General features: G+C 36.5%; 1 protein-coding gene and 1 long non-coding RNA gene across 2 annotated transcripts in view; one reads left to right on the top strand and one right to left on the bottom strand.

The window, feature by feature from the left end:
- LOC125243062 (cingulin) overlaps positions 1-13,201 on the top strand; it is a 29,173-nt gene extending 15,972 nt beyond the window's left edge. Inside the window, exons 6-21 of the mRNA XM_048152341.1 lie at positions 2,393-2,505; positions 2,636-2,768; positions 3,020-3,232; positions 3,399-3,547; positions 5,233-5,353; positions 5,444-5,656; positions 5,742-5,963; positions 6,639-6,887; positions 7,023-7,193; positions 7,288-7,449; positions 7,541-7,630; positions 7,769-7,852; positions 8,007-8,125; positions 8,627-8,735; positions 8,864-9,027; positions 11,278-13,201. Coding sequence (XP_048008298.1) covers positions 2,393-2,505; positions 2,636-2,768; positions 3,020-3,232; positions 3,399-3,547; positions 5,233-5,353; positions 5,444-5,656; positions 5,742-5,963; positions 6,639-6,887; positions 7,023-7,193; positions 7,288-7,449; positions 7,541-7,630; positions 7,769-7,852; positions 8,007-8,125; positions 8,627-8,735; positions 8,864-9,027; positions 11,278-11,419 — 2,454 coding nt within the window. The 3' untranslated portion in view covers positions 11,420-13,201. The remainder of the gene's footprint in view (positions 1-2,392; positions 2,506-2,635; positions 2,769-3,019; positions 3,233-3,398; positions 3,548-5,232; positions 5,354-5,443; positions 5,657-5,741; positions 5,964-6,638; positions 6,888-7,022; positions 7,194-7,287; positions 7,450-7,540; positions 7,631-7,768; positions 7,853-8,006; positions 8,126-8,626; positions 8,736-8,863; positions 9,028-11,277) is intronic.
- LOC125243069 overlaps positions 1-14,228 on the bottom strand; it is an 84,820-nt gene that overhangs the window by 2,489 nt on the left and 68,103 nt on the right. The window lies entirely within an intron of this gene.

Genomic DNA, 14,228 nt, shown 5'->3' with positions numbered 1-14,228 from the left:
TGTTTTTTTTAAGTGAGCAATTACTTGGAATAGTGAACTTTACACAGCATTAAGCCTATTATGTCTCAACAGGGGTAGCAAACCACTAATGACTACTCTGTCGTCTAGATAATATCATAGAGGTGCACTTGGATTATAGTGTCTTGGGCTAATTGGAGCGTAATCTGGTAATGCCTTGTTTACGTGAAAAACTGTTTGACGCACATGAGCGTCCTGGTTAGTCCTGTTAGCCACTGACAGACTATGCATGGAGCGGGCAAAACAATGGAAACACTTGATGTCAGTTTACAGTTATCATGCACTGTTGGGGAATTATCCTGTCATGTCAGAGATCTTAGTAGATATAGACAGTCTAGATATCTTTGTATGCAGATCTGTTCATAAATTTACATTCCTCTGCAAGATGTTAATCTTAGTTTATATAGTGTGTGTGTGTGTGTGTGTATATATATGTGTGTGTGTGTGTGTATATATATATATATATATATATATATATATATATATATATATATATATATACAGTACAGTCCAAAAGTTTGGAACCACTAAGATTTTTAATGTTTTTAAAAGAAGTTTCGTCTGCTCACCAAGGCTACATTTATTTAATTAAAAATACAGTAAAAAACAGTAATATTGTGAAATATTATTACAATTTAAAATAACTGTGTACTATTTAAATATATTTGACAAAGTAATTTATTCCTGTGATGCAAAGCTGAATTTTCAGCATCGTTACTCCAGTCTTCAGTGTCACATGATCCTTCAGAAATCATTCTAATATGCTGATTTGCTGCTCAATAAACATTTATGATTATTTTCAATGTTGAAAACAGTTGTGTACTTTTTTTTTCAGGATTCCTTGATGAATAGAAAGTTCAAAAGAACAGCATTTATCTGAAATACAAAGCTTCTGTAGCATTATATACTACCGTTCAAAAGTTTGGGGTCAGTAAGAATTTTTATTTTTTTGAAAAGAAATTAAAGAAATGAATACTTTTATTCAGCAAGGATGCATTAAATCAATCAAAAGTGGCAGTAAAGACATTTATAATGTTACAAAAGGTTAGATTTCAGATAAACACTGTTCTTTTGAACTTTCTATTCATCAAATAATCCTGAAAAAAAATATTGTACACAAATATTTTGTACAATTGTACACATTAAATGTTTCTTGAGCAGCAGATCAGCATATTAGAATGATTTCTGAAGGATCATGTGACACTGAAGACTGGAGTAATGATGCTGAAAATTCAGCTTTGCCATCACAGGAATAAATTACTTTGTGAAATATATTCAAATAGAAAACAGTTATTTTAAATTGTAATAATATTTCACAATATTACTGTTTTTTACTGTATTTTTAATTAAATAAATGTAGCCTTGGTGAGCAGACGAAACTTCTTTTAAAAACATTAAAAATCTTAGTGGTTCCAAACTTTTGGACTGTACTGTAAATGTATTTTTAAAGGAATAATAAAAAAGTTATTAATTATATTATTCATTACATTCTGAATGATTTTACTTTACGTTCCATTATGTTACAGGTCCTGCAAGCTTTGCACATTTGAATTTGAATAATTATGATCTCTGTTCATTTTTTTTTAAATATTTTAGGGTGCGTTCACACTTGTCATGTTTGGTTCGATTAAAACGAACCCTGGTGCGATTGCTCGGTTAGTGCGGTTCATTTGAACATATGTGAACCAAACAAGCGGACCGAGACCGCTGAAAATATGGGTCTCAGTTCACTTCCAAACGAACTCTGGTGCAGTTCAAATGATATAGGAGTGCAACACGGACCAAAGACATGTAAACGAAACAAAAACGGGAAGATGGGACCCTAAAAAGGACAGAATCCTCACGCATGTCGGTTTTTCTTGTCATAGTCGTGAGTTTGCCCATCACAGGCATCGGACGCGCGTCTCCACGCAGCAGATTTTTTGTGTGTGTGAAGGATGGATTCCTGCCACTGTTTTGACTACTTTACACATTTTATAAGCTTTTCACGAGTTCCCAGCTGGCCAAAATACCATCACATGCAAGCTACACACACACAACGAGTGCATTTATACACAGCATTGTTTTGGATGTTCGGTAAGTTCAGTCTCAAAATAGGCAATACGTCATAAAATCCGACCAATCACGTTGTGAATGTATCCCTATGCCTTAAAGTTCGGTATCTTTTGGTTCGGTGATAAAAATGCCAGTCTGAACGCTAATCGGACCAGGACTAAATGTTTTTCTTCTTTGGTCCGGACCAAATGAACCAAACAAACCGAACTACAAGTGTGAACGCACCCTTAAACACCTTTGAGATTTCGAAAGGGGGAAGTAAACATGAATATGTAAACTTATGAGCACAACCATAGAACCACTGTCCCTTGAATTTCAGGTGAGCAGTTCTGATGACTTGAAGGAGGAGCTTGAGAAATGTCTGGATGAAAACGTACAGCTGCAGGAACAGCTGGGAAGGAAGAACACAGAGCTGCACCAATCACATTCAGAGTAAGACAAAAACAACTAGATTTGTCACTATTGTGTATTTACCAACATTCAACACATCTGCAGTTTATGTGCAGTGCAACATAAGGTATAGTTGCTAAGTTGTATTTGTGTACTTATCTCTCTCTCTCAGGCTAACTCAGTTGCGAATGGACAGAGAGAATGCAGAGTCTCATGTTAGAGAGCTGGAGGATCAGCTGGCAGGACTACAGGAGGAGCTGAGGAGAGAGACAGACAACAAGGCTCAAGCTGACACTATGCATATGGTGATCACAAATGCACATACACCCCAGACTAAGAATAAAATGGTCTGTGACTTCAAATCAAAATCTTTTTGGTGTTGGTGACAAGTGAAATGGGTTTATATTTTGAAACCTGTGAAAATTCTTACAAATGTTTCATTCACACATAATATACACATTTGGCTGCTGACAAAAATTACAAAGTATTGGTAGTAAAATTATGTCATTATGTTGGTATTGAGATTATTAAAAAAAGTTATGATTTGTGTGTACAGGAGTTGATGGCAGTGAGAGCTGATTTGGCTGAAGCTGCAGTTCTGCGTCAGAAGCAGGAGGACATTCTGAGGCAGAGAGAAAGGGAGCTGACTGCTCTAAAGGGGGCACTGAAAGATGAGGTCTCCACACATGACAAGGAGATAGAAGCTCTCAGAGAGCAGTACAGCCAAGACATGGAGCGACTACGGGCGAGCATGGAGCAGGTTTCACAGGTACGCATCCAAGGGTCTGCAAAATGTACAGGAAATTAGAGGCACTCAAGACAGAACCCTGGTGAACACCTATAATAAAAAAAGTTCAAGGAGCAGTGTTAAAACTTGTAGCAGTTTGTATAGGAATCATGGCGCACATATGTACAACAATATCTCTTTGCCTTAGTCTCAGGCAACTATTGAAGCTGAGCGTCACCGTGTGAACTCTACGGTAAGGTCTCTTCAGCAGCAATTGGAGGAGAGCAGAGATGAGGGAAACCATTGGAGAGAGCAGTTCCAGTCCAGCAGAGAAGAGCTACGTAACACCAAACAAGAGTGAGTCACACTTACACTGGTTAGTTTTTTGCTATAGTTTAATTAGTTTTGAATGACTCTATTTTTTTAATATGTTTATGTCTCTCCTTTTTCATTGAATGCATTTTGTCGGTGCAGTGGACAACGGGTTCAACCTAAAGCAGAGTGAGATACACTCTCAGAGTAGATGAGACAAATTGTAGATTTATTTGTAGAGATGTGATTGCAACTATTAGTATTTGTAAGTGTGATTTGTAGAGTCTTATACGGAAGAGGATTAGGGCCAAGCAATAATAAAAAAATAAAACCATCTCGAGATTAAAGTTGTTAAATTTCGAGAAAAAAGTCGAGATAAAATGTTGAGAATAAACTCGTTAAATTACGAGAAAAAACTCGTAATTTAATTGTTAAATTATGAGAACAAATTCGTAATTTAACGAATTTGTTCTTGTAATTTAATTACTTTTTTCTCATAATTTAATGACTTTATTCTCAACATTTTATCTCGACTTTTTTCTCGAAATTTAACAACATTTTTCTCATAATTTAATGAATTTGTTCTCGTAATTTAACGACTTTTTTCTCGTAATTTAATGACTTTATTCTCAACATTTTATCTCAACTTTTTTCTCGAAATTTAACGACTTTTTTCTCGTAATTTAACGAGTTTATTCTCAACATTTGATCTCGACTTTTTTCTCAATTTAACTAGTTTTTTCTCGTAATTTAACGAGTTTATTCTCAACATTTTATCTCGCTTTTTTTCTTGAAATTTAACGACTTTTTTCTCATAATTTAATGACTTTATTCTCAACATTTTATCTCGACTTTTTTCTCGAAATTTAACATTTTTCTCATAATTTAATGAATTTGTTCCCGTAATTTAACGACTTTTTTCTCGAAATTTAACGCGTTTTTTCTCGTAATTTAACAATTTTTTTCTTGTAACTTAACGAGTTTATTCTAAACATTTTATCTCGACTTTTTTCTCGAAATTTAACAACTTTAATCTCAAGATGGGTTTTATTTTTTTATTATTGCTTGGCCCTAATCCTCTTCCGTAGTCTTAAGATCCCGCAGCCGTAATTTTAAAGAAATTATTTAATAATAAATTTAATAAATGTTTTTGTGTGATTTATTTTTAAGTGTACCAAATCACAAATCTAAAACATTAAATCCTTACTAAATTCAGAGAAACAAGCTTTTAAACATAATTTTTTATATATATCTGCTATACAATTTGATTCTTATTAACCTGTTTCATTAGATTATCACTAATTCATCATTGCAAATAGTGAACAATTTGGAAATAAAATCCTTCTGCTTATTTTTTTTTTTTTTCAGAAATACACTGCTAATCTACTAATTTAAACACACCTAGCTAATTTCGCCATCTCTAAATGTTTTGCCTGTAACAGCAAGATGGCACCATTATTTGAGACAGAGTCTGATAAAATGTGCACATACTGTAGGGAACATTGCTTTTATCATTTTTTTAATCACATTATGGTGGATCTTGACACTAAATCAATAGTTTGTCCACCCAATATAACTCTATTAGCTCTATCAAATTTATAAGAAGTCCTCTTGGACATTTTAATAGCTGCTATACACAGCAGAATATGTACATATTTTATATTAATCACTAACATTTTATCAGTGTTTTGTATATTATGTTTATACTATGTGTATATACGGTATGCTAGGTTACTCCAGTCTCGTCTGGAGAAAGAGGAGTTTGAGGAGGAGCTGAAAGATCTGCAGGAGAAAATGACCACAATGAAACAGCAGATACCAGATCCCAAACAGACGCAGACAGTCAGCCAGGTACATACAGTACACTCTAATCTGCTAGTGAATGTGAAATGAATAAATGTTCTCACATTAAGAATTCAAGTACTCATTGTATTTTCATAGGAACTTGAGCGTTGTCGTGCTGACCTGCAGAAGGCCCAAGCAGATTTGGATAAATTAAAAACAGATCTTGACAAGAAGACAATGGAAATAGTGTTATTAAAGAAGAGCAAACAGGAGCTTGAAGCAGAGCAGAAATATGAAATTGACAGGCTGAAGGACCAGTCACGCAGAGATAAGGAAGAGCTCACAAAAGCTCACGAGAGGGCCAAACAGGTACAGTATGGCTAAAATTACTATGACATAAAAACAGTCGACCTCCCTTTGTGTTATACTTATGATTTTTATAAACCTCCGACAGCTAGCTGAACCCTCATTGGTGGAGGACTTGCGCAGGGAGTTGAGTGACATGCGAGAGGAGGTGGGCCGACTGCACAGTCAGCTGCTCTCAGCTGAAGAAGAGCTGCAGGCAGAGAGAGACAAACTCAGCTCTGCTCAAGCCCAAGCAAACAATCTTACACATGAGCACAAGGAACTCGAGGAAACCAACACGCGTATGAAGGAGAGGCTCACACGCCTCGAGGTTAGGACACGCATTAACATAAGCTACCTCTAAACTAACCTGGATACATTTGAAAACACTTTTCTTTTTTTTCTTTTTTTTTTCTGTTTTGGCCTTCCATCCATGCTGAGACTATTTTTGTCTTGCGAAAATGTAGCTTTTTGAAGACATTCTCCTAAGTGTATAAATTTAAAAATGCAGTTTTCACATTGTAGAGTGGACTATTTGAACACAATGACGTTTAGTCATGTGACACATATTGTACCTATGTGGCAAAAAAACAAGTGTTTTACACATATGCAGTAAGATGATTTTATGTTTTCCAATGTGTTTTTTTTTTTTTTTTTTTTTTTTTGCTTTTTTTTTTGCATTTTTCAACTTTTCAGTATGCAGGAGAAACTTGAGGAAAACGCTAATGTGGACTGAGATGGTTTTGAAATAAAAAGGCGTTTTCAAATGTATCTGCATTTTATGTAGACTTAGCCATAGTTATGTAATTGTACACCCTATTTTCCCTCTCACTCAGACTTCAACAATCTGTTTTCATCAGTTAATGGTTGAAAACTCGCACAGTTATTGTGTTTTCATGATCCTATCCGTCACTTTTGAAATCCCTAGTTGATATCATGCATTCAAACACACATTACTCATCTGTTCGCTCTCTTTTCTCTGTTGTTTAACTGTCTGTGTCTGTAGTCTCAGCTGCAGGAGCGCATGTCTCAGAGTATTGAGGCTGAGCAGGAGCAACAGGAGGAGACCAGGAGACTGAGGCAGCAGCTGGAGGAGTCCAGACGCGAGAACTCCAGACTGGGCCTGGAGAGGGATGAGCTGGCTCGTAATCTGGAAGAGAAGGAGAAAGACAGAGAAGCAGTCCGCAAGGAGAACACGCAGCTCGATGACCAGAGGAGGCAGCAGGAGAGAGCGCTAGACAAACTCAATAAAGAAGTATGTGCTCATCAACACGAGTTTGAGTCAGTCTTGTCATTTTTCATTGTTATTAGTCGGTCTTTTACTTTCTGTCTCTTCTAATCTCCTTCTTTTGCTTCCTCCTGCTCCTTTCCCTCACTTTTTCTATGTCAGATGGAACGCTTGTCTGCAGCATCCCGTGAAGAGGTGCGGCTCCTGCAGGCTCAGCTGGATGAGCAAAGAGAGAAGTGGAGGAAAGAGCAGCAGGACTTGAATAAAAACACCAAAGAGAAGCTCAGTGAGCTGGAGAGAGCTCAGAGCACCATTCTGTCCCTACAGGAGGAGGTGCCACACTCATACAAATATTCTTACTTTTGAATTTGTCCAAGCAAATTAATCAGTCAACAATTTGTGGTCATTCAATTCTGTTTGTTTTTAGTTGGCCCGTCAAAAGAAGGAGCTGTTCTCAAGTTATGAGGATCGAGACAATGCTTTATTAGATAAAGAGCTGCTCACCAACCGCCTCAAACATCTGGAGAGTGAGATAGAGACTCAGCGTACCACACAAAACGACCGTTCACGAGAGATCCGCAGTTTGGAGGTGTGTGTTTCACCTTCACATTTCCACATCGGGTATCTAAAGAGTCTGGTGTCTAATGTTGTTGGTACTGTATGTTTGTCTCCACCTGCAGGACAAAATCAAGCATTTGGAGCTTGAGTTGGATGAGGAGAAGAACAGTGCGGAGATGCTGACAGAAAGAATCACCAGGAGCCGAGATCAGGTATATATAAACGGTTATCATCAGTGGACATTGCGGACTTAGCCCATAAGTGCCATATTATAACACAGAACTACTGTACCAGAGTAAATAATTATTAAGAAAAAGGAAATGAAATGCTTTAATGTAAATGTGGTGTAGATTGAACAGCTGCGTGCAGAGCTCATGCAAGAACGATCCTCCAAACAAGACCTGGAGCTGGACAAAAATGCTCTGGAGAGACAGGTATGCCTCATGACCATCCAACAGAATGGTAGATTTATCTGTCATAGTGTATGCTGCATTATCTTAGACTGAGTTTCTGTAGTAATAAGTGTGATATGAGTGTGCATTGATTCAGATTGGCCACAGGATTTCATCTAATCTGCATCTCTTTCAGATAAAGGAGTATAAGTCTCGTGTAGCTGAGATGGAGGGCCAGTCACGTTCCTCTAATGGCGTGTCTCAGCTGGAGAGCAAAATCCAGGAACTCGAGGAACGACTGCGCACAGAGGAGAGGTAAACAAAGGACCTAATGAACTAAAGTTATAAAACCACTACTATGAAGTGGCAGAAACAATTACATTACCCACAAAGCACTACAGAATGCTTGAGAAAAGCACTTCTTTTAATCACTCTATGCTGCTAGAAAATAGACAGACTGCAGTTAGTAGAGCAGTTCCCGAAAACCTCTAGTTAAGTTAATGAACTTAAATAATGTAACTACATTTTATTACATTATTTTAAATTACATTTGGGAAATGGCCAGGAGGTTTATTTGCTACTTGAACAGATTTTAATTTGCCCTGCAAATATTTTCACTGGCCTCACTACAAAAAAAGTTTACTTTTTTTATTTTTTTTTATTACATTTTTAAAAAAGTTGTTTTAAAGTTTTATTTACATAAAAAAGTAACAAAATTAAAACAGCACCTGAAGAATCTTAAGCGTGAGAAAACTCTCAATACACTACAAATTCAGAACATCCTGAGGTCCAAGCGCATAGTTGTGTTTTTTTCAGAGAGAAGACCTCTGTACTGTCCTCTCAGCGACGGTTGGAGAGGAAACTGAAGGAGCTGAACATCACCTTAGATGAGGAGAGACAGCAGCACACGGAGCAGAGAGACCAGGTGAATCAAACACCTTACACGTACACATATGAGCAATGTGTCTTCTTCTACAACATGTGATGATCCGTGTATGTGGTTGAGAGTCCTGTGGAGTGATTCTGTGTTTAATGCATGTTGTGGTCCTGCAGCTGACTCTGCGTGTGAAGGCTCTGAAGCGGCAGGTGGATGAGGGAGAGGCTGAGGCAGAGCGGCTGGAGGGATTGAGGAGGAAGGCCATCAGAGACATGGAGGAGCAGCAGGAACAGAAGGAGGCGCTGCAGTCCAGAGTCACAGCACTAGAGAATGAACTCAAGTGAGTGTGTGTGACTGAGTGTATGAGTTTTCTTCATATAAATCAGAGTTCATGTTTGGAATACTGAATTATTTTTTAATTAAAGAGCAATTATGGATGGTTTCCTATGTGCTTTTTCCTTAAAGGTGCCCTAGATTCAAAATTTGAATTTACCTCAGCATAGTTGAATAACAAGAGTTCAGTACATGGAAAAGACATACATTGAGTTTCAAACTCCATTGCTTTCTCTTTCTTATGTAAATCTCATTTGTTTAAAAGACTTCCGGAAAACACGCGGATCTCAACATAACACCGACTGTTACGTAACTTGTCATTTCATACACGCACAGAAACTTTAATATCTTCACGCCAAACCATCAAAATAAAAATTCAGTATAACACGTGACAGAAATATATTAGGATATTGTATGTACTATTGTACAGTATAATGTATGTCTTAATGTAATGCTGCTTCTACTACTGATAATAACAACAATATAATAATTATTAAAACTTTATTTTTAAAGGAATAATAACAATTTTTCTTCCATGTTTAAATTTTAACAGTAAACGTCTGTTGTGCAGCACCTTGTTTGACAACAAATGAAATTGTTTATTTAAATTGAATTTGATTAAAATAAATTAATGTTTTATGGTTTCATTTGATTGCCAGAAAGAGTAAAATACATAACACAGAATTTCTGAAAAAATAATTATATGGCCCTATTATTGTAAACAAATTAATAAATTAAGTTTTTTTATTATTATTATTATTATTAAGTCATTTACTTGGACAAAAATAAAACTGAATATGAGGAAAAAATAATTTTATTGCATTTATTTGTGCTGTTTTTTGAAAAAAAAAAAAAAGAAATTCTTATATCATTACTGTCTTTTTACTTGTTTTTTATGAAAATAACATTTTGCATTGCAGAAAGGTCATTTTTTGTTTGTATATGCTGTCAGTTAGAAAATTGGAATTGGCAAAAATTGATACTGACAGGTCACACTTACAAAAAATCGGAAATCGGAATTGACCAAGAAAATTGCAATTGAGTAATACAATAAAAATAATCTGTCTCTTAAAATACTAGAGTGACCAGACTGCCTACATCTTTAGGGCCAGATTTACTAACAGCTTGGGCCAGCTCAAACTGACTCAAAACATCTTTTTATCTATGCATTTGCTGATTGAGCACTGTGCTATGTCCGAACTGTTTGCATTTTATTTTATATGTATTATCTTTTTATTCTTTTAATTCCTTTCCTGTTTCTATTTCATTTTTAATGTATTTTATGTCTTTTATGTATCATCTTGTTATTTCTGACTTTTAATGCATTTTAAATATTGCTGTCTGGTTGAAAGAGCTGGGAGAATTAGGAAGAAAGCATTTGTGATTAGGTTAAAATTTGGTAAATTTGGATAAGGGGACAAACCATGGGGAAATTTGAGCTGTGGTGCATGGTTAAGATATCTCTGGATTACAGTCAGGACACTTTCCAAAGGGGGAAATTTGAACTGCGTTGCATAGATAAGATATCTCCGGAAGGGGGATTAGGGCTGTGTGGCGCAGTTTGAGGTGTCTTGGCAAAAGGGGAGTTTGAAACTTTGTTTATCAGTTTGAAGTGCCCTAACAGGTAGCAGTCCTGTCGTGTGAGGAAGATCCATTTAGATCTGCTCTGATGGATAGATCCGTTTAGATCCACTCTGACGGACGACAACAACAACAAAAAAACAACTCCCTAAGACTTACTAGCTCATCCATCCAGATAGCAAAATTCTCTGTTTTTACTGTTATTTCTATTCCTTATGTTCTATTTTTATTATTCCTCTTTATGTAAAGCACTTTGAATTACCATTGTGTATGAAATGTGCTATACAAATAAAATTGCCGTGCCTTTTGGCATTAAAAAAAAACTACTGTCAGGATTTACTAAAGACACGCAGTGAAAACTTAGCGCTGAAAAGGCATGGACACAGATATTTTTGCGGCTGACCTTATTACATATGCATTTGTAGGAGTTTCCCTTTCAAACACAAAATTTATGGGAGGAGAGTATTTAAATAAATTATGCAAGGTGATTTACTAAGGTTTGTGCTAGTCAATTTACTGGTATTTGCGCCATTATTTACCGCCCAAAAAAGCATGTCTTAAACCAGACGCTAATTTGCGCTGCTCTTGGTAGATTGCGTTGTTCATTATGGAAATGATGCAGCTGCGTCTATGTTTTTTAATTTGCCTTTAATAAATTGCCTTATTTCATCCTCAGGAGGAAGATCCAGCAGGCCCGACAGTCAGTTCTGGAGTCTTCAGTGCTTAGCTCTGAGGATGATGATGATGATGGATTGTATGACCATTCCAGCATAACCTCCATCCTCACCGAGAGCAATTTACAGACCAGTTCCTGCTGAAGTCGAGAGAGGAATCTTATCTGTGGAATGGGGTGTGAATGAGAGCTGCCCGTTGAAACAGTACATAAAAGGAAAAGGATTGATGCTTGATTCGTGGACACAGAGTAACTTCAGTCCTGCGCTAAAATAAATGATAGATACTGAAACTCCAGTCTTCTGGTTTCCACCCCTGAGCTTTAACTGCTGTAACACATCAACCCCAATTATTGTGCAATCTGGGGTTAAACTCTTTTCTGTCCATAAAACTGGACAACATCTCGTCATACACTGAGACAACTGACATTTTATCTGTCAGTGAGTCTAATGGATTTCAGGCATTATTCATCTAGACCTCAGTTCCACCTTTTGAAAGAAAAGCCTTAATGATCCCTTTAGGTCAGCGTTTAGTGTAAAAAAAAGTAATTTTAGAGGAGATCAGTTCAGAGTTTAAGCCATTTAGAAACTGAATTGAGTATATAAGACAATTTGAGTCATTATGGTTTATTACTTGAAGTAATTAGGGATAAATAGAAGAAACAAGAAGCTTACTTTTGTATAAAGTGAATGAATGAAAGGAAACATGATTGAATTCTGTTTTAAGGGCCCAGAGACCAATCATGAGCACTGATTTCATTTGGTATATGTTAAAAGAGACTGATAGGAGATGAAGGATATCAGGGTATTAGTAGAAGGGAAAGGAACACATCAATGAAATTTTTCCAAAAATGCCAGTTAACACAGAGTAGTCATGTGAATGGAAGAAATATGTATAAAAAGTAAATGTTTGTCATTATAGTGTAGTATAGCAAAAGCAACACAAATAACAATGCAGTTAATAGTCCAAAACATGCATCTAAAAATTGTGAACCTGTTTTACAGTTCTTGCAGGTGAGAAATAGTAAATCTGTTTAGTAACAAAAAAAGCTGTAATATGTCATTAGTCTCCAGCTCTTCATAATATACTTATTTTTTTTATGTTTACAGAGTGAAAAGGCATATCTATAGGTACGAGTGAATCAGTACTACACAGATGCATCACGGTTTATAACAATATAATCACAATAAAGATATTTACATTTCAGCTCCTTTATTACCAACATTTCTATATAAAACAATGAACTTAAAGAATGAGCAAGTTCAATACTGACTTAACTGTAGCAAATGTCATTTAGCGTTATAAATAGCAGTTTTTTTTTTTTTTTTTTAATCAATCGTACTGTGAAATTGTCTTTTCTTATGCAACTACTAAAGCACAACCAGTTTTTCTATTTCCACCAAAACTGTTAATTGTTAACTGGCAGGCGAAAAAACAAAAAACAAAAAACAAGATCAGTGTTTATGTTCTATCATGCCTGATGGAAAAACAATGACATTAATTTTGTTTGTTTACAGCACATGATATACTGTTGTGAACTTCAATGTATAATATTGAAGCAGATTTATATAAAGTAACAGCACAACTGATATTTCCTACCGTTCATACAGTAGTTGTCCTATAATCCTGTAGTGGAAAAAATTGGTGTTTCTTGATACCAAGCTGCCTTTTCTCGTCTATATCTACAGTACTTTATCTATGCACTCCTCATCTGATTCACATGAATGGAAAACCACTACAACGCCTTGTATATCTAATAATTATTTTTTTGTAATTGTTCTTGTTCCAAAGTAAATGAGAATGATTTATGTACTTGTATTTTGTATATATTTGTAATAGAATTTGCATCACGCACTGATCAAATCAAAGGTTTGTATTTTTCTGGAAGTAAAACCTTTTCTATCAAAAATAAATTCAGTACTTTAATAGATCTTCTCCATTGTCTTTTTTTACGGTGTGCCTATTAATTTCAGTTATACTTGTATTTTGTACATTCTGTAGCTAATGTGTATCATAGTTAAACACCAAACAGGCATAACATGACCATAACATAAAATTTTATTCACCAGTCAGGGTGCCCATGCTGACCCTTGTCCACTGCTAACAGTGGTCATGTGAACATCAGAACTGGACCACAGAACAATGGAAGAAGGTGGCCTGGTCTGATTAATCACGTTTTCTTTTACATCACGTGGATGGCCGGGTGTGTGTGCGTCACTTACCTGGGGAACACATGGCACCAGGATGCACTATGGGAAGAAGGCAAGCTGGCAGAGGCAGTGTGATGCTTGGGGCAATGTTCTGCTGGGAAACCCTGGGTCCTGCCATCCAAGTGGATGCTAAACGTTAGGATGCTACCTAATGGTTCAGGAATGGTTTGATGAGAACATCAATGAGTTTGAGGTGTTGACTTGGCCTCCAAATTCCCCAGATCTCAATCCATTCGAGCATCTGTGGGATGTGCTGAACAAACAAGTCTGATCCATGGAGGATCCACCTCACAACTTACAGGACTTAAAGGATCTGCTGCTAACATCTTTGTGCAAGATACCACAGCTCACCTTCAGGGGTCTAGTGGAGTCCATGCCTTGATGTGTCAGGGCTGTTTTGGCAGCAAAACAGGACCAACACAATATTAGGAAGGTGGTCATAATGTTTTGCCAGATCGGTGTATGGTACAATTGAGCATTGTATACTGGATCTTCAAAATGTCCTTATCCACCTTATTTTTAATGCAAGAGAGTGCAGGGCCATTTGCAAATTGAATTTGTCTGGCTCCCGGTGTCATACACTTCCAGGCAAGGCAAGAGAGAAATATGTTTCCTCTATATCTGCTAAACATTTCTCCTTCAACCCTCAAGGACTCCAAGAGAGGTATACAGTATATCTCCTGAAAGCTGTTGACTGAGACCCCGGCTCTGTAACTTCTCTACAACTGCCTCACCAGCAGACCGA

The sequence above is a fragment of the Megalobrama amblycephala genome, linkage group LG13, assembly GCF_018812025.1.
Source record: "Megalobrama amblycephala isolate DHTTF-2021 linkage group LG13, ASM1881202v1, whole genome shotgun sequence".
Lineage (NCBI taxonomy): Eukaryota > Metazoa > Chordata > Actinopteri > Cypriniformes > Xenocyprididae > Megalobrama > Megalobrama amblycephala.
Note: the sequence above shows the minus strand (reverse complement) of the source record. Positions and strands in the feature narration are given on the sequence as shown.